General features: G+C 32.8%; 2 protein-coding genes across 4 annotated transcripts in view; one reads left to right on the top strand and one right to left on the bottom strand.

Annotated features, from left to right (window-relative positions):
• Positions 1 to 20184, bottom strand: part of LOC145967592 (uncharacterized) — a 224121-nt gene that overhangs the window by 171692 nt on the left and 32245 nt on the right. The window lies entirely within an intron of this gene.
• The window catches only part of Ror (tyrosine-protein kinase transmembrane receptor Ror), a 264893-nt gene that overhangs the window by 225126 nt on the left and 19583 nt on the right, over positions 1 to 20184 (top strand). For all 3 annotated transcript variants that reach the window (XM_083092607.1, XM_083092599.1, XM_083092616.1), the window contains one exon: positions 78 to 237. In XM_083092607.1, coding sequence (XP_082948733.1) covers positions 78 to 237 — 160 coding nt within the window. The remainder of the gene's footprint in view (positions 1 to 77; positions 238 to 20184) is intronic.

Below are 20184 nucleotides of genomic sequence, written 5' to 3'. Positions count from 1 at the left end.
AAATTTATTCATTTTTTTATTTTATATTTCTTACATTATTATGCAATAAATGTAGATCGATATGTTCAACATTCCAGATGCACGAACATGCAGCGAAGAATCTGGCCGGAAGTCGATTAAAAATCACAAATTTAGACGTTTCTGATGTTGGTTTTTATACCTGTCGCGTTACCAACGGTAAGGATCAAATTCAGAGCGAAGGAACCCTACGAGTTGATTCCTCGAAAAAGTGGCAAGGTACGTAAAACTCAAAATTAACTTTTTATTAGCATTTTGATTTGTGATGTACAAAACAATAATTAATCATTTGTATAACAAGGTAATATAATTAACAACATTTTTTATATGATTGTGTTTATCTCAAATATTTCATTAGATGTATTACGAGATGTATTACAAGATATTTTAATTGTTATGAAAATTCTATGTTATTTAAATGAAAATTTTTTTCCGTGTTACATTATTATTTTAACTTGCAATATTGCATTTAAACAAAATGAGATTTTTATGCATATTCGGTAAAATTATGTCCGAGCGGCCATTATGCAATTACGTTAACGAGCCTCGGCGTAACCATTAGGAGGGATAATCATATCTCTTTTGTAATTTTAAAGCCATGCAAAATTCGCCCATAATCCGAGTGGTTTATATTGCACGTGAATAATTAAATACGCGAGTTTTAAACATACACGGCCCGTAAAATCCGACGAGTATGATATTTTCACGTCACCGAGGAACGAGTCTCGTAAGGTGAATTTGTGGTCGTAACTCGCTTATGGAACACAACACCGTAAAAAACATTTGTAATGCGGGTAGTGAATCGTGACACTTTATCCACCCCGTCGCGGTGAAAATTTTCGAGTAAACGCATTAAACGTCGGAAGTAACGGTGTATGTTTGACGCGAGAGCATTACCATAAAACGCAAAACCGCCTGACTATGAAAATGGTTATGCAGCTTGGCTCTACACCAACTGTATTGTTATCTTATGTTCCAAGGGCGTAAGCAAGATTTTCTTAAAATGATGTTTTAACCGTAGCGTTCATTCATTAAAAAAGAATATATTTCAGATTTATTATATAAAGGGTATTTATATTAATATAATGTGTTTCTTTATGTAACTATAAATAATTCAGGAATATTCTGGTGAATAGTTCTGAATCAGTTTTTAGATTTTAATTTTTTTGTGATCTTATATCAAAATAAAATGAGTGAACATGCGAATAATAGTTTGCGTACAAAAGATAATTAGTTTCATCGATATTTTGTGTGTGTAAGTAGTGAGATATATATTTTCACATTTCGTTTTTATAGTTAGTTTAATAGTTCTTTTTATTTTTTATTTTACGTATGTTTGTGTTGTTTTATTATTTATAATATTTTATAATATTAATATAAAATTTCTGCAATGTTTATGAAAAGGATGTCCTAAAATTTTTGAACCCTATAAGAATCTCTGCGACTACGTTCCTGCATTATCTCTCTGCTCTAGTGGGTACTTTGTGTTTACGATGCACTACGCTTTCATACTCGAGATTATTCTAGTTAATGTGATGTTACAGTAAATATTTAAAGATAGTAATTAAAGAAATTGCAATTGTCGATATATCGTTGATCCATTAAAAAATTTCGCTACTTTCAAGATTATTTTAATAAACAGGATAACATTTCTCTTCCTTTCTCTTTCAATAATTTTTATTTTATTGTTATTTTATTGAAATAGTAATAATTTATAATTTTGTGTAACCTAAAACATTAAATATTCAAAGTGCATTTATTATGTTTATTCGTTTAAACATATTGGTTTGATTTCAGTTTTTGCTCAATGGAAAACACTGAAAATGAAGCTTTTTTGAAAAATAATTTCGTAAAAAAAATTCTTAAGAAGGAATAAATCATAAAAAGTAATGCCGTTATACGAATACCATGTTTCTCGCCATAGCAAAAATTGAATCAAATTAAAGAAAAGTGAAAATCAGGTTTGCGTAGTCGTCGATGGTCGAAGTGGAAAGACGACGAAGAAAAGCTCTTTCGTGTTTCGGCTTCGAAAGGAACAAAAATAAGAAACTTAATGCGGTCGTAAAACTGTCAGTTTGAAGCGAATTCACGGTCGACGTCCATTACTAGAGTAAATGAAAAACAAGTTAAATAAAAAAAAAAAAAAATAGGGAAAAAATTTTTTTTACATTTGGATTACCTTTAATTTTGAATCGCGCTAATTTATCAGAATAATAATAACCATGATAAATATAAAAAAACAATTACTAAAGTTGATTAACATTGTTTTAATAATCGCTTAAATTATCAAAATGAAAATCATCGAAATAATTATTGTTAAATCTGATTATTTGATTAATACATTGTTATTGTACAATAATAATTATGATATTATTTATTCATCATCAAAATACAATTTATAATGTTATATGCAAGAAATTATATTATCCGTACTGTTCTCTATTATTTTAATCTTCGAAGTTCATCAGAGATTAACCAACTCTGGCAATAAATTATTTATCGAGATCATAATTTATTAACTTTGTCATTAAATAATATCTAATTTAAATGCATCGGACAGTCATTTTCAACTCGCCAATTAATGGAACTTTATTTCACTCGCGACATACGATACACACTTTCCGAGATCATATAAATTTTTCTTTTTCCGAGATTTTGAGATGCACTTTATTTCAAGAACTTTATTATGCATGGTGTAAATTAGTTTCAATTTATCACGAGACGAGAGGCAAACTTCTTAAAGCAAAACTCCGAGCATTTCCTCGGACGAAGTTATTGCGAGACAGCTCTGACAAATTCTAATCCAGCTTCGTAGTGTTTCGGTTAATGCGCGAAGTATAGCAAGAATGAAGCAAACCTCGGCAAAGTCTATCTCTTGAAGATAGACAAATCGTGCCAACTCTTCTTCCGAGGAAAAGTTTATTGTTAATGTCACGTAACTAAAATTTGGAAGCCACTGCATCAACAAACTACTCAGACCGTGTTCGGTTGAGACATACTATTAACTATTTACAATTAACCAAGCGCAAGTACTTTTGAATTAAGTTAGACATTTCTTACTGTAAAGATTTCTCAAAATAATAACTTTATAGCGTGGATACGTTAGTAGCATTAAAAAGTAAATATATCGCTAATTAATTATATTTAACATATAAAAATTATATAGAAGATGAAGTCATGAGATAAAATACAAGGAAAAAATATACATATATCAGATACATGTATATATTTAAAAAATTCATGAATTCTGTTTGATATTTATCGATATACAAATATGAATATGATCTTGATCATTTGACTTTTTCATTTAACAATATCACGATTTAAACACACTTGTCCCCCTGTAAATTCTCTTCCAATAGAATGACAAATTACAACTCGAGACAGGGATAATAGTGAACAAACAGTCCAGGGCGAGAATCTCGCGGCCTTTCCGGTCCGCTTCGACGGGCCGGCTTGAAAAACCTTTTGTACCTCGTCTCCTAGTGGGTAACGTGCGTCCCAACGGAACTTCCTGTAATAAAGTTTCCGAAAAGCTCTCACGCCCGGAGGCGATGAAACAAAACTGGCGGCGTTCCTGGGACGAAGTTACCGCCGAAGAGACGCCCCTAACAAATTCTAATCTAATCCCGAGAGCCAGGGCGCCTCGACTAATGCACGAGGCGCGGCAGGCACCTCTCTTCTCGTCGTGTCGTGTCCTCGTTCCGAAGCCTAGTCCTTCGTTCCCGTGCGGCACACGACGAACTTTAATATTAGCACTCTGCAAGTCAAACTCGACATTGGAAAATTCAAACTTCTTTCCTCTCTCGCCGAAAAGCATTTCCCGCCCCACGGGGGTTTAACACTGACGCGAGAGACGAGGGTAAAACATTGCTGGATCGCGCAGGATCCGCAAGGGGAAGCGCGGAAGATCGCGAGGGATGCCGATGGGGTGAAGGAAGATGACTTTTTTTCCAACAGCGAAGAACGTAATCATTTGACTTAACTATTATCTTGTAAATCCTGGCATGTTTATATGTCAGTCATACATTCCTTTCGGGACACGGGTACCTTATATTTAATTCTGAGGGTGAAAACATGGATCAATTAATGTGTAGTGGGTTCGGGATTACCCAATTAACTGATGCTTCGGTTGTAGATTGCGAAATGAAAATGAATGTTAAATTACAATTTTATTACCCTTACTTTAATGTCACATTTATTCGTACCAATAATTAATATTAGATATGCTGAAATAAATAAACAACAATCCCAAGTAACGAATAAACTAGCTTATATAAACGTAATATAATTTATTTTTAAAACTTTGTCATTTTATACTTAATAACTAAAAAAATTTTTATATATTAAATTAAATAATCTTTAATATTTTAAAAATTTCTTTCTTTCTCTTTCTCATTCTTATAAACAATGCAAATATATTTGTACATAACATTAACACACACGCACATACGCACAAGAATAGAAGAATTCAGTAATCTAGAATAGTAGCGCAGTTTACGCGCTATGCAAACGCGATTTTATGGAAAGATATACTGATCATGGCAGCTAAAATTTACGCTCCTCGTGTTTGCAAGCGATTGTTTCATGTGATACGGAAACCGAACAAATTCGCCGCACGTCGTCTACATCGTAAACTTTGCGCGCGAATGAAATTCATATCGCAAACGTGAAGCTTGGTGTACACTCCAGAGTTTCAGGCTTTCTCTCTATATATTTTCTCTAAACTGAATAATTTATCGCCAAATTATATAATTAATATTCGAGAAATTTGAAAATATGAAGATGTATTTTATAAAAAATACATTTCCATATTTTTAAATTCCTCGAAAATGTAAATTATATAATTTAATATAAAATTCTCCCCTTTGCTTTATAAATCAGTTTTAATTAGAGCTAGACTATTTTACAAAAAAAATATTCTGTTTAAAACAGTCATATTTTTAAGTTCTTCATCACATGTATATTTGCGAATTATATTGTTTCGTTTTTATATATCTTTTATTATCATACAATTTTAATTTTTCTCTCTCATAATGGTTTAAGTGAATTTTAATTTAGCAAAATTGGAAAGAAAATATGGTGAAACTTTTACATCTGGCTTTACCTTTTATTAAAAATGGATGTCGCCCGTTTCAGGACAAGCTCTTCGGAATAACTCCGCGTATACTTTTTTTCTTTCGATCCCGATAACGGCGAAATGATAACATTTAACGTTCAGCAAACGTGTGACTCAGAAATAATAACTTGATCACTTAATATGATGTTCACGTCTTCCGGCTCTTTTTATTAGCACGACCGAAGTGGGAGAGGGTGGATGGCGATGTGTCGGCGACGATGGAAAATTGGGAGAGGTAAATGGCCGCGTTAAAAGGGTGTCTGACCCGCACCTTCCTAATTCAGTTATCCGCATTGCCCTCGGGTTTTTAACCCGAAGAAGCGGAACACTTAGTTACCCCGAAGCCCATCGGGGTGGATTTCTCACGTGCTCGCTTCGCGCGCAGGTGGCAAAATATAAAATATCCATGCTTCGCTCATGAAACATTATTATTACGATCCCTCATGGCCCGAGAGCTTTTTGATAACGCTGGAAAAATAGTGAAATTTCCCCGACGATTTCATATCCGCTTATACGAAGAAGTTATTATCTTAAATTTATCTATTATATTTTTCATGCGTATTCCTTATTTTTATCCATGCAATCTTACGTTTAATGCAAAGGAACAAATATATATCATGAAAGAATATTTATTCATTAGATATATGTATATCTCTATTAAAGCTTTTGATTGAAACATACACATGTGAATATCTCATGCCTAACAATATCATTTATTTTATATACTTATTTTCGACATATTTAGATTTAATTGCATGTAATTAGGCATTGCTATTGATTAAATTATACATTATTTATGGCCGTTACTTGCAATGTTGCTACTTTTAATCGTAAAATATTGGGATATTTTTTAATATAAGTGGGGAATATCGACGTGAAATGAGTTTGCCCGTGGACGAACACAGGACCAGACGCGTTTTATGCGTACATAATTGAAAAAGTTTAGTCACGGTCGCGACGACAGCCGTCCATCTCTCTCTCTCTTTTTCTGTGTGTTACGATTAGTATTCCGTATACCCGCCGGTCGCGGTAATAGCCACGACGACATGATATTTATGAGATTTTTTGTTGGTTATATGCTCACGAAGTTGGATACGGATATTTCGTGGTTAGCTTTGGCTTTGCCATGTTCGCGATTTTTTTGTGGATTCGATGTAAAGCCTCAATCTCCCGCCAAAAAAATACTGACATAAATTGAATATATATTAAATCGCATAATATGATATATAATATGATATATATAAATTGTAAAAGAAGGAAATTTTTAATAACGGAATAAGAAGCCAAATATTGTATTATCTTTTTTCTGATGTCTGTAAACTTTTATTAATATAGAGAATCTGCAATTTTTATATCAATGTTCAGAAATTTGTTTTATTTATACGCAATCATAAATGATATCTAAGTTTCAAATTAATAATTTATGTTATTCCATAACTTTATTCTTTTTCGGAAACCTTTAATTCGAATATTTGTCAACATCTCTCTCTTGAATATTAAAATTGTATAGAAATAAATATATAATTATAAAAAAATAACCGCGCGTTTAATTATTAATTTTATTATGAGTAATTATTTCGCAAGTATCTCATTTAAACAATAGCCAAACAATCCATCTTTAATGATTTTAATTACAATATATACATAATTAGAAAAGCATCATTATGAAGCGAAAGCAAACTATCGACAAAACCGCATCATTTAACGAAAATTCGTCCGCCACGAGGTGACCGATTCCCAATTTCCCCTGATGTTTTGCACCATTAAAAACGCAAATATTGAGGCAGCGGACGCGCGATCGCGGGAACAGTCGGGACGGTGCCGCTGAAATAATCGGAAAAGTTGGTCTCTCGCGCGTGTGCATTAATATTCCGCAATGCGAACGTGTTGTTGAATGCATTGAGGCGAGGCAACGCATTTTGTGCAGCGTGCACCGCGTGCATTCCGTGTTCACTCCCACGAGGAATCAACACTGCGTTATCCTTGTTCTCGGGGAGGCCGTTCAATTTATAGCCAAGTTAGGGCTCACAAAGCAAGCGACACACTTCGACTGGTAGAGAGAAAGAGAGAGAGAAAAAGGATGAGAAAGAGAGAGAGAGAAAATTCCGAACTACGTAGAGCATGTAATCGTATGTAATCGTATATAGATAACCATGCGAGCAGAATCTAAGATCCTATCGTTGCGGCAGCTGTGTGGCATGTAGATGAATGTCATGATAATGAATGTCTTCTCGCTCGAATCGCGCGTGGCTCAAATTGCATTGCAAAAACGGAAATTATATATCGTACAATAAACTTGCGCAAAATTGTTTTATCATGTGTGATAAAGTTTCGAACATTTACATGTTTTGTGCTTGTGACATTTGTAATCTTTCTCCCGGAGAGGAAAATGTAATTCCGAATATTTTATTGTATTTATTACATTTCTCTCTCTCTCTCTCTCTCTCTCTCTCTTTTTAAAATGATAATAATTATCTAATAATAATAAAGGGATATTCATTTGATTTGCGTAAGTCTCAGGAAAAATAAGTTTTGTTTTAAATAAAAATAAATTCAAACAATTTTCTTAGTTAAAAGATTACACACATCTAATATTTTTTTTATTCTACTATTTTCTTTATTATATTTTATTATTCATTTATATAGTATATTTTTCACTTTCTTTTTTCCTATGAATATATTTAGAATCTCTAGGTAGTAATGAATGAATCTCGATTAATCACTGTTATCTTCGGATGCTTATTAATTCTACGAGATCCTTTCCTCGAGCCAAGAGGATTATGTTTACATGGTTATCGGAGCGCGGAATACGAGACGTGCGACTTTCCTCTATCGCTGGATGATGTATGTGACGATACCCGGTTATTGAAATACGATATACGAGTACCTTCATCGTATCCAGTCGGCATAGTAATATGCGGGGCATAAATTCAACTCGCGAAAAGTCTGCTGACGTATACATATATGTAATGCCCGCCTGCCTTTATGCAATATCACGTTCGAAAGTTGAATTTTATCCGCACGCGAAAAAGAATAAATTATATAAAAAGAGACTGAACTAACGATCTTTTAGAAAAAGAAAGACAGAGAAAGAACATTAATTCAGAAACATATATTCGAGACCCCTATATTATTTACTTCTTCTATGAAAAATGTAGATTTTTTTTCTGAGAACTTGTGAATATTCAATATTAAATAAGTTATTTATAATTAATTACGATTGATAAATTGGTTGATAAAAATTATAATAATTAGTTAAATAATATAATTGATTAAATAATATCTAAAATAAACTGTTGATACAATTACAATTTTAAATAATATCTAAAATAAACTGTTGATACAATTACAATTTTACTGTCTATTCGCGTATTCTAGAGTATATACGTGGAAAGAAGTATCAATATTTTTTTCTGAGACGTTTAAAAAAAATTCTGTATAGAAATATTTTTTTTTAAATAATGAAACTCTTGGATATCTAACGCACAATACTATATCGAAATCCTATCAATTCGTATCTATCTCACTATCCTATTTGTTCGAGAAGGAACACTATTGCCGCGTAACTTGTGCGAAATATCGACTGCGACGTTACGAGCCGCGATTTACAGTCAAGCACGATTAAGTAGCTTAACTCAAACTCTCTACTACGTTTGGAACTTCGCCTGAAAGTTCGCGCATGTAACACGGGACCGGGTATAGTTGTTGCCGCCAGTAATTTGGGCCATTAATCAGCAACTGTTTGAAGATAAAGCGAAACTAGACCGGCCGCTGTGTATAAAGAATGGAGCATAAAATTATTATTACTTCAGGCACCCCCTCGAGACAACAAAGCATTGTTTATTGGCATCTCCACAATGATTAACAATCTCGGTGTTTTAACATGTCACTATCGTATCGAAAGCACAAAGTAATGTTTGACGCAAAAACCTCTCTTTTTCCCTCTCAGTAATTTTTAATTAAATGTATTATTAACGTGTCAGTACATTGTTTTCGACATTAAACATTTTTCATGTCAATTACAATACAATTTGCCTTTAATATTAAACTTTTATGATATCGATTAATTTATTTTATCTAATTAGAAAGTTTTTATAAAACTTGTTCAAATTTCAGAAAAATATTTATATTTTTAATTTATTTCTTTTAATTATTAAATTTATAGTATTGCAAATATTATAATTTTTCATAAATTTTCTTTTTCGAGATAATTATAGCTTCGTACAAGCTAGAAAATTTATGGGAAGACAGTAATTCGTAACGTATAATCCCGACAGAATGCGAAATAATCTTTCATATACCTACATTATCCCGAGAATCTTAAAAGGGTAAATAAAGGGTCTGCAAGTAATCCCAACTGTCCTGTTCAAATTAAAGTCATATGCATACATAGGGTAGGATTTCGTTAAACTTTATTATAATTAAAAAAGACAATGGTTCGTAAATTTCTTATTTATTTGCATATATTAATTATATATATTGATTATTTGCCTTCATAAGTAAAAAAAAGCATGTCTATTAAAATAATTTATATAATAAAGATAATAGAAAATAATATATAATATATAAATGTAATTAAAACAATTAATAATAAAGTTAATGAAACATAATTAGATATGTATATTTATAGTTTTGTAAATTATATACATGTATGTAAATTTTAAATTTATTTTAGATATTTTATTTTTCATAGAAAACTAAATATATGTAATATATATCACGGTGTCTCAAATTTTATATAATACGTCATTTTACTAAAACATTATTATGTAAATTAATATAGTTACAAGATAAGAATTTTTTTAATTTTTTTTCCGCGAACGATTTGATTTACAATAATTTTAAATTTCGTTAGCATTTCTATCGGATAGCGAACGATTGGTTCGCTATCCGATTGGTTCGCGAAACAAATCCTCAGAATACTGTATCGCTTAAATGGAACTTGTACTTGGTTGGTACACGGGAATACATCCGCGTGTATCTTCCCACAAGCGAAATATAACTCACAACGACTCTTTTCCCTACCGGTACAACTACAAACGCGCTGTTTATTTCCTGCACATTAATCTCGGCCGAGAGATCTCTTTCTATCTTTCTCTCTTTCTCTCGAGGTATACAATTAACGATTGATCGATGGCCAACGGTCTTTTATTTCGCTTTAAACTGCAATCCCTCCCAATTGCACCGTGCATAAGCCGAATTTACACGGTTCGCTCTTGATGAGCATCCCGAATAAATCATCCAACATGAGTGCATCGAGCAAACATGAATTTTTGTCAAAGCGTATCGTTAGAAGAGTATTACTCAACATCGCTAAAAGCAAATTACACAATCTGTATAATTTCGATAAATTTATTACGATTTACATAATTTATTACATAATTCACAATTCAATTGGCAAATTAATATTACATGCTATTGACACAAGTGGCCTTACGGATTGTTGCATTTTCGGTCTTTCGAATAAATATCAGCAATCATTTACTGTTATCATGTGTCTTTAGCATCGAAATTTGAACTTGAATTTTTATCCATATCGCGTTTTATATCTGTGGTAACTATTTTCAATCTAATTTAATAAACTATCACGTATATTCTTAACTCTGCAAATAATTAAAATTCTAATCTTGCACTTGAAATAAATCCAATTTTCTCTCCTATCTCGTTTCCATTTCCTCAGTTTTCCACACCATCTTCCGGCTGGAAATAATACAGCGATAAAAGGCATTGTATTGTATCAAAAGTATTCACTCGTTTATTATAACTTTGTTGGATAGCTGGTACACACGATTAAATAATTAATTATTGCTCTTACTCCATCTGCTGTATTCGGAATAATAATTGAGGAGGAATCGCGTAAAATCTCTCATGAGCGTGTTATTTCCTGGACCAACTCGCGGAATATCTGATTCGTTGTTGTGGTTCGCAATTTACCGTACGATTAAACGTGTTCGGCCGCGGAATCTCGTCTGCGGGACCGCGATCTCGTATTCGTGCAACAAGAGAGGCAGAGAACAGAGCGAACTCTGCGAACGCGAGCATATGCTAGAGGTCGAGCTTATCTTGAATCGCGAGTTAGTCACGCCTATTTCTCTCTCTTTCTCTCTTTCCCTTTCTCTCTCACTCTCTCTTTCTCTCCCGAGGACGCTTTCACACCCTGCGGCGCGGCTGTAACTTTGTACGAAACTTAGATACTGCTCACGCCGAAAGCTTCAATCTCGAGACATGCGCGGCCCTAACGAGATGGGTCTTGCCAACGGTCCCTTAATGAACTCGATCAATGTTTAAGCACATATTTGAGCGGTCCCTGCGTGTAATGACATTGTGCACGTGATATTGTTTTCCAAAGTATAATATTGTAATAATGCGCCGCGTCTCCCTTACCGTACGAAAATATAATATGATAAGATGAAATAGAGAGAACGTGATAAGAAAAAGAAAAGTTAATTTTTGTATAGCTCTCTTTTCGAGAAAAATTAAAATATGTAAATATTGTGAATAATAAAATTAATGAATTATATAAAAATACAGATATACAAAAATTTATATGATTTAAATATTGAATTTAAGATAAAGAGACAAGAAAATTGAATTTATTATTAAAAAAAAATATATGCTGTGTCAAGAGTACAAAATTTATTTCGTAGAAAATTATAAGAGTAAATACTTGTAAGAAATTTAATATTCCATATCTTTTGTTCAAGAATATAATCAACACAAATGTAACTACTGCAAATTATATAATATATAACACGTTGCAATCATTATTGTTTTTGATCGCTAGAAGATGATGTACAATGAAGACTTTGAGATGAAATTCGTCCAAGAATAGGTGCTTGACCCAATCAGTGATATTAACCGAATATATCGTGCTTCAGAGGCACGAGTAACAAGCTTTGCAGTGAAATTATAGCGGGTTGAATCGAAGTTGATACGATTAATTGGTTGCATGTCCGTGTTCGTTACACTTAGTGCCATTAACGAGACGAGTGCGATGAAACGTAATTATCGTCGCTCGGTCGAAACAGTCCGTACTTGTTGCGGCGATATATATGCGTTATGTACGATATCGATGTATAATACATAAACACATGAGCACATCATTTATATACACGCCCCTCTTTCATCCAGTAAATGCATGTGTTCTGTGCAATCGCGAACACAAAACACGCCCTCTCTCAGCCCGGAGGCCCTGCAAGAATAATTTAGGATAACTGCACCGCTAAAATCTACATATCAGGATCGTATGCTCGGAAAACTTGGAACGCACTTTGAATTGAAGTTTTAACGGAATTCGCGAAATCTTCCACCAGTCTCTTACTACAGTTCTACAACTGCACTGAATTCATATGCAGAGATTACTGTAGTTTCCAGAATTTGCATAAATTAGAACGATATTGAGAAATGTTAAAACAATTATATTATAGTTGATATTATAAAATACAAAAATGATTATATTATAGTTAATACGATAATACGATGAATTTGTAAAAAAAATTATAAAATATATAAAATTAAGTGAATTATTTAAGCTTAATTAAGAGTCGCTTAAAAGTTACTAAAATGTAATAAAAAGTTACATAAAAGATATATGATTTCCTTGTAAAAAAATGAAAATTAAGTAATAAAATGATAAACGAAACGATTGAATCAATAGTTGTGCAATTTATATCAATCGTAAATTCGTAGATGCAATTGATAAAACATGCCACTTGCGATGTTTATCAACCTTATGCAAGACCATGGAAATCAGGTTTCCGAGAAACCATTTTGGGTTTATTGTGTCCGCGGAAATGGCATTTCCTCTGTTTCGAATACGCTCTCGTGCGGCGGAAACTTCCACCAAGAAATTCGTGTTAGTAACACATGCAAAGCTCGTGGGGGTGCTCTTCCTAGAGATTTCACGAACAACAATCTCTCTTCTGTTTTATTTTGCTGCGCACATTTACGCATTTGCCATAGGGATTATTGAAGTGCGTTCAATTCTATTTTGCCAACTTCCTTTAACATTTTTATATAAAAAAAAAAACACATTTTGATATATTTAAATTATTTAATTGAAGCTAATCATGATCATGAATTTTAAGCTAGTCTCTATTTTCTTTTTTTCCTTTTTTTTAGATAAATTACATATTCAAGGATGCTTTAAAATAAAAATATGCTTGGAATAAAAATGAAATATGGAGTAAAATAGAGAAATATCTCTCTTAACGTAAAGTGTATAAAGTAAAAAATTTAAGTTCAAAATTATTTTCAAATCTTTAAATAAAGTAGAACGTACATTAATATTTCTGAAAATCCATATTTATGATTACTTTAGAAAATAAATAACTTTTCCACAAAATTGAGATCTCTTCTGGTAGTATATTTGGAAAATGTTATATAATTAAAATCTCTTACTTTTCTTTTTTCAAGATCATTGTAAATTATCGTTCTCTGCAAGACCCAAAGGCAACATAGCGTGACACGATATCGAGTGCGTGCAGTAATATATAGATCATATATGAATCGTACATTAGCATTACGGTGGACCGCAAATTTCTCTTTTTTCTTTCTTTTTTTATTGATACAGATACGTTTATGAAAGCTCGATTTCAATTATATTGGTTTTCTACAGCTGCATAAAATTACACACGATACCTGTAAGCATTAGATATCACAAATGACAAGTGGAGATTTTTAAAACAAATAACGAAAGTGAAATATGCGGATGAATGTACCATAATTAAAATGGCTAAAGGAAAAATTTCGTACAGCATGTGATGTATCCTTAAAAACTTGTATTACTAATATTCTTTACAACTTACTATTATCAATGATGTTAGTGAAATAATTATAAGAAATTATTTTATAAAAGAGATGTAGTATGAAAAATACGAAAAAATGATTTTATACGTATAATATAACATATGTATATTGAAATATATAAATAAATATATAAATATCATTTTTATTTTCTCCCTTAACTTTTCGAAATTAGATGAATTATTCAATCGTAATGTAAATGAATCAATCATACATGTTTATTTTTCGCTCTCTATTTCATCTCTTTCAATAATTTTAGTCATTTGTGTTACTGGCATACTCCTGAGTGCCGATTATCGACTAATTCATTAAAAGTTTAACACCGTGGCTTTTTCGCTCTTGTTAGCCAGGCGCCTACGGATTCTACCTTCCGACCGACCTTATCTCTTTTGCCGCCTTTCGCGAAGCTCGCGATACCTTTCTTCTTTGTTGTCTTTTCGTGGTATTCTTGCTGCCTTGTTTTTTAGGGTGTACTTCGTGTCCGATAGCCAACGTTCCCGATAGCCAGACCGTGATTTCATTCCGACTTAACTAGCTTGTATTTTCGTGAGACTCCATTCGAATTTCTCGATCTTATCATGTCACGTCATTCCCCTTTCATGATTCTTTCTTATGGGATGTGTATTTAGGAATTAATCAATTAAATTGTTACTCGCGAAAATTATTAGTATAATATACACATATGAAAATCAATAAAATCACTTTTAAAAGATATTTTGATCTGATAGCTTTCAAATAATTTTATAGCAAAGAAAGACGAATCTTATTAGTTTGACATATTTTAATATATATTAAATCTTTTAGCTTCCTAAATCTTAAATGTAAATTGATCTGAGAGATAATAAAAAATAATATAACGAAAATTTTTTTTATTTTTAAAGACGATTTTTAATCAAGTTTTCTGTATCATAAGTGCGATCCATTAAAGATAATCCGAAGAAGGTTTTCTCACGCTTCGCGTCAAAATCGCGAAAATCCATCTACGTTTTCAGCCCCCGAATTCGTCGGAATCGCAACGTGATGCATCGAAACCGGAAGAGGATGGGGAGTAAAACGCATTTAGATACGAACCGCATATGCACGACCGCGTTATCGACATCGTGCGCGTGCAAATCGCAATTTTTTTTCCCCATTCCGTGCGAACGCGAGAGATCCCAATATACGCTCTGAGCATACGCAGCGGCAGATTTGTATATAGCACTAACGCCCGTTAACACCCGTAGTAGTCCCTCTAAAAGCCGAGCTTAAGGGACTTAACAATCCGCGTTTCGCGTAATCTCGCATGAATCTTCATCGTTTGCATTCCCGTCGTGCCGACCCCATACACCGCATCCACACGTTCCTAATCTCTCTAACATGCATGAGTACCAATGTGTATACCGATCTAACTGTCACTTTAATGTAGACAGCAAAAAACCGATAGAGTAAAATTGACAAAAGAGAATAGATAAAGGATAGAGAATGAGAGAAGATAATTTTAACTAAAATTGCTATTCATTCTAAAGAAACTTCTATTGAAATATAATAAATAATAATTACAATATTAAAATATTATGCCTATTTGAATAAAAGTCATATATTTACGAATTAAGAATTATTTTAAATTAGGCAGCGCGATGTAAAACATAAAAAGGAAGGGAAATAATTTTATTATGTATCGTGAAATCTCTCTCTATGGGAAATGCTAAATAAAAAAACACAGAAAATGCAGTGGGTAAAAAAGTACCACAAATGTTAACGTCAACGTTTTGCCCGAATGTAACTCAAACTGACTACAAAAAAGTAAAAGAAAAGGAATGAGAAGGAAATTAAACATAGAAAAAGGATGAAAGAGACTACGGGGATGATTACGAAGAGAGAAATATCTCGACGAGGATAGAGAGAGAAAAGAATAGAAAACACGAACGGAGGACGAAGGCTATTTACCCGCGTCACAGGATACAGCACCGACAAGCCCGTTGTACATGGTTGGTACGGATCCATGGTCTGACCTTTCGCATGTTGTTCGGGCTGCCCGAAGCGTTTATGATATACAGATAGCGCGAGAAACATGAACTTCATGGTTTTCTGACGTTTCAAAAATAACAGCCATTGCGAATTGTAATGCTTATTCGCGTAGATCGCTTCAAAGTGGATAAAAAGTGAGCTCTTTTTAATAATGATTATATGTATAAAGAATGTTAAAAATCCAAAAGTTACTGAATTTATTCTCTTTATTCTGTGGATATATATACAGGATGTTTCTTAATAAGTGCGAAAAATTTTAGGAGATGATTCTTTGTCGAAAATTAAGGGGAGTTTTTCACATAAACATATACTCCTACATTCCTCCCTGTGGAGTTACACTCCTCCAAAAATGGGGGTAAAAATTAGGTTCTTATTTTTTTCTCAAATTTGGAACAAGTTAAAGAAATGAAATTAGGTGGATATTTTCTACTAGTAAAAAGATTATTTATTAATATTTTTTTCAGGCTCCCTATTGTTATAAGGAGATGATACTAGCAACCCCTATACAATTTTTTATTAAAACTTGTTAATGTTTATATGAAAAACCTCCCTTAATTTTCAACAAAGAATCATCTAAAATTTTTCGCACTTATTAAGAAGCACCCTGTATATAGTAACTTAATTTTTTTTAAAGTAAGCTTAATTTGAAAATATGATTAGCAAAAAGAAATTCTGATTATTACACAGCATATTCTTTAAATGTTTTTCTTTTCATTTAACGGTCTATTACTTCTACGCGCTTATAATGAACGATAGAGAGAAATAAGATAAGAAAATTACGATTCACGAACAGCACCTGTATTACGTTAATTCAATCAATGTAGATCTTAACACGAACACCACTCATGCTCTTCGCCGCGAATTATGGTCGGTCGAGCACAGCTTGTCGATAACGGCAGTACACCGACTGAAATCAACGATCGAATTTTGCGCGAGCTCGCAGTTGCATAGGTCCGGTTTATCGCGACCGGCCCTTGTCACATATCGAACCTATTGGCCGACCCCCGGTAGAGCTATCGTCCGGATCGCAGGTATGCGACCGACACGGCGCACCGGTTTCGCCATCTGGCACTGGCTGTGCCATCGATATAACGGCGGTTAGGGTTAAATTCGAGAGAACGAACGGTAGCTCCGGTATGCGGATTAAGCTCCGGTCGGATGGGCGAGAGCCCTCGCCGTCGACAGATCTCTCGGTTGTTCCATGATGCGTGAAATGGATACACGTCGAGCGACATGTAGATCTGAACAATAAGCAGTATTATTAATCTTGTCGAGGTTGCTACGATCAGATTATAGATCGATGTTCTCGTTTCTCGAATATCGAGTTGTAGGATCCGCGAGTTTTACTTTGCCTCATCCTCGAACTTTCCGTTTATTAAATATTTGATGTGAAAATAAACCGTATATAAATGTAAAAAGTAGATATTTTAGAGAAAAAAGTAAGCTCTTTCTCTTTCTCATTTGCAGATGCAAACAATATCTCGTTTGAATGATTTTTTATTTACGTTCTTCACATTTTTTTGTGTCCATTAAAATTTGATCTGATGATTTTTTAGCGTACTATGTGTATAGGTGCAACCGGTAAAACCGGATAAAACATAATAGCGCGACCCTTGTATCGATATTTCGAATAATCCTGGACAGGTCGTGCAGTAACGCGTAGAAACCAGTGCTAGACTGTATAAACCATTGCCTGGCATTGGTCATGTATTTATTAAACATGGTCTCACCCCATGACTGTCTACTCTGTTCCCCTTGCCCTCAGGAAATGATACGCAGGATGAACACTATTGGTTTATACTTCTCCACCGCCCCTCGGAAAATTCGCAACCCCTATTCGGAAAATTCGCAAATGAAACGCAATGACAATTGTATCTCTTTTCAATCGATGATCCGTCGATATATTTCTCGCTTTTCTGTCGTTCATGTATCTATTTTATATATATGTGTATGTGTGAGTGTATATGATATATGAGAGAAAGACAGAGAGATATATATTTAATTCCCCCTTTTTTTTATTTATTTCCCGTGACTATATAAAAGTTATAATGAGAAAGAACAAAGCAGCATTTTAGTCTTTCACATTTATCGAGTATTATTATCCATATGTTATAGATTGTAACATATCAACAAGCTACATTAAATCGATTTTCGAGAACAATTAAAAAGATGCCCTTTAAAGAAAACACAAAAATAATGTTTCTTTCATTTATTTGAACTAAAAAAGAATAAAAAAATATTCCAGAAAACATAGAAAAACTTTAATATAATTGAAAATCGAAATTATTAATGAATAAAAAATTACAAGTGTTTTAATGAAGCGATACTGATAATCATAATTTTCACTCTTTTAATAAGGAATTATACGATACGTTTAAAGTAATATGTAATGTTGATAACAGATTATCTAAAATAAAAACGTACAAAAACATAAAAGGATATGAAATATAAGAGAAATGAAAACTTTTTAAAATTTAATTAAAATATCTCGTTTTCAATTTATTTCTATAAAAATATATAAAATTTTATTATTTCGAATATAATCATATAGTAACGAAAAATAAACTCTGAAAATTGAAAGTGATGTTATATAAATAAAATATTGAAATAAAAATATAATTAAATATTGAAATTAAAAATCTTGTGTGTTAAACAAATGACAAAATATATCATATTAATATAAGAGAGATAAAAAATAAAATATAAAAAAAATAAAGTTTTCTAAAATTTTCTAAAAAATTATTTAGGAAAAGAAAAAAGAATATATATAATGTTAGTGCAGGAAGAATTTCATCGATACTCGTGGCTACAATAATGTAATGAAATTTATAACATCGATTTTAACGTAATTCGAATAGCATTTAACCGCACATTTTATTTACATTGCATTCCAAATTGTGGTATACTATTTACTTGTCGAATTTCACAACGACACATTTAATTATTTAAAGATTACATCGCAACAGTTAACGCGCGGGTATGCGTTATTGTAATTTCCATTGTTGTAATCTCAATGGTGCATCTTACCGTCACGGCATCCGGTGAATGGAACACGTTTTGCGGGTACAATAGAAGTCGAATAATCGATATCGAGTGTCGAACGTGCGAAATCAAACATTGAAGCCGTCCATTATATTACGTTGAATATCGAAGCGCATTGTATGGTGTACGGAAAAGTGCTTGTATCGCATCGCACGCCCACCGACGTGAATTAACATTAAAATTGAAAGCGTCAGAATAAAATCATTGTAACGGTATACCTCGTCGTCTTGAAACACTTACACTCGAGCTAGATTGACGTTGCAAAGTTTGGTATGGTAATAATAGCGTATAACACGCGATGTATTACATGCGACTATTTACAGAAAAAAGCTTATGAGGTTGTTTTTCATACCTCTTACTTTAAGTACCTGCATAATTTGTAGTACTTAAAATAGAAAGAGAGAAAAAATGTTAGATTGCTTATTATTTTATATTAAAGAACTAGACTTTTCTAAATTATTAATGACCTCCCCCCCCCCCGTATAATGTTGCTGTAGCAACAATTTAGCATTATAAATTATAAAATCAATAAAAATTTATATTTATGTTATTAGACAAGTTAATTAAATTTTGATGGGGGGTATATAAAATATATTTATTTTTATTATAAAAAATGATATTTCAGTTAATGAGAAATTACCAAAATATTTTTCAAATCGCTTTTTCTATATGTTTATATTTGAATGTAAAATACGGAATAATTATAATTTTTCGATACGTGACATTCAAAGTAAAAAAAGTTCTAACGCTTTAAAGGCAGAGTAAAGACTTTGTTTTTACGTGAACTTGCATTCTACGTTTTATCGTTACTCTTGACTATCGATTTATGATCATCTGAAAGGTAGAAATCAATTCCGAGGGATTATTTGTTCCAAAAGCAAACCTGGACAAAATCTCTATTCCTCTTTTCATTTTTTTCTCTCTTTGTCTCTCGTGGAATAGAAGCGAGATAAAACTGCACGTTCGCTGATATTTGCACGGGTCGCGCGAACACACCTGCAACTCGATTGAAAATCGCGCAAACACTCTGTGCATATTTGATTCCGCAATGCAACGTATTTCCGCTAAACCCGTGCCAAAATCGCGATGGCGTGTTTCCACTCCGCGAACGGGACCACCAATGATGAGGCAATTACGTACATTCGATTCGAGTGTACCTCATTACACGGCTGTCGTGTCATGGTAAAATCGGC

Source organism: Camponotus vicinus, unplaced genomic scaffold (genome assembly GCF_025532165.1).
Source record: "Camponotus vicinus isolate PSW18456_S1 unplaced genomic scaffold, iyCamVici1.0 SCAF_1, whole genome shotgun sequence".
In the NCBI taxonomy this organism is placed as follows: domain Eukaryota; kingdom Metazoa; phylum Arthropoda; class Insecta; order Hymenoptera; family Formicidae; genus Camponotus; species Camponotus vicinus.
Note: the sequence above shows the minus strand (reverse complement) of the source record. Positions and strands in the feature narration are given on the sequence as shown.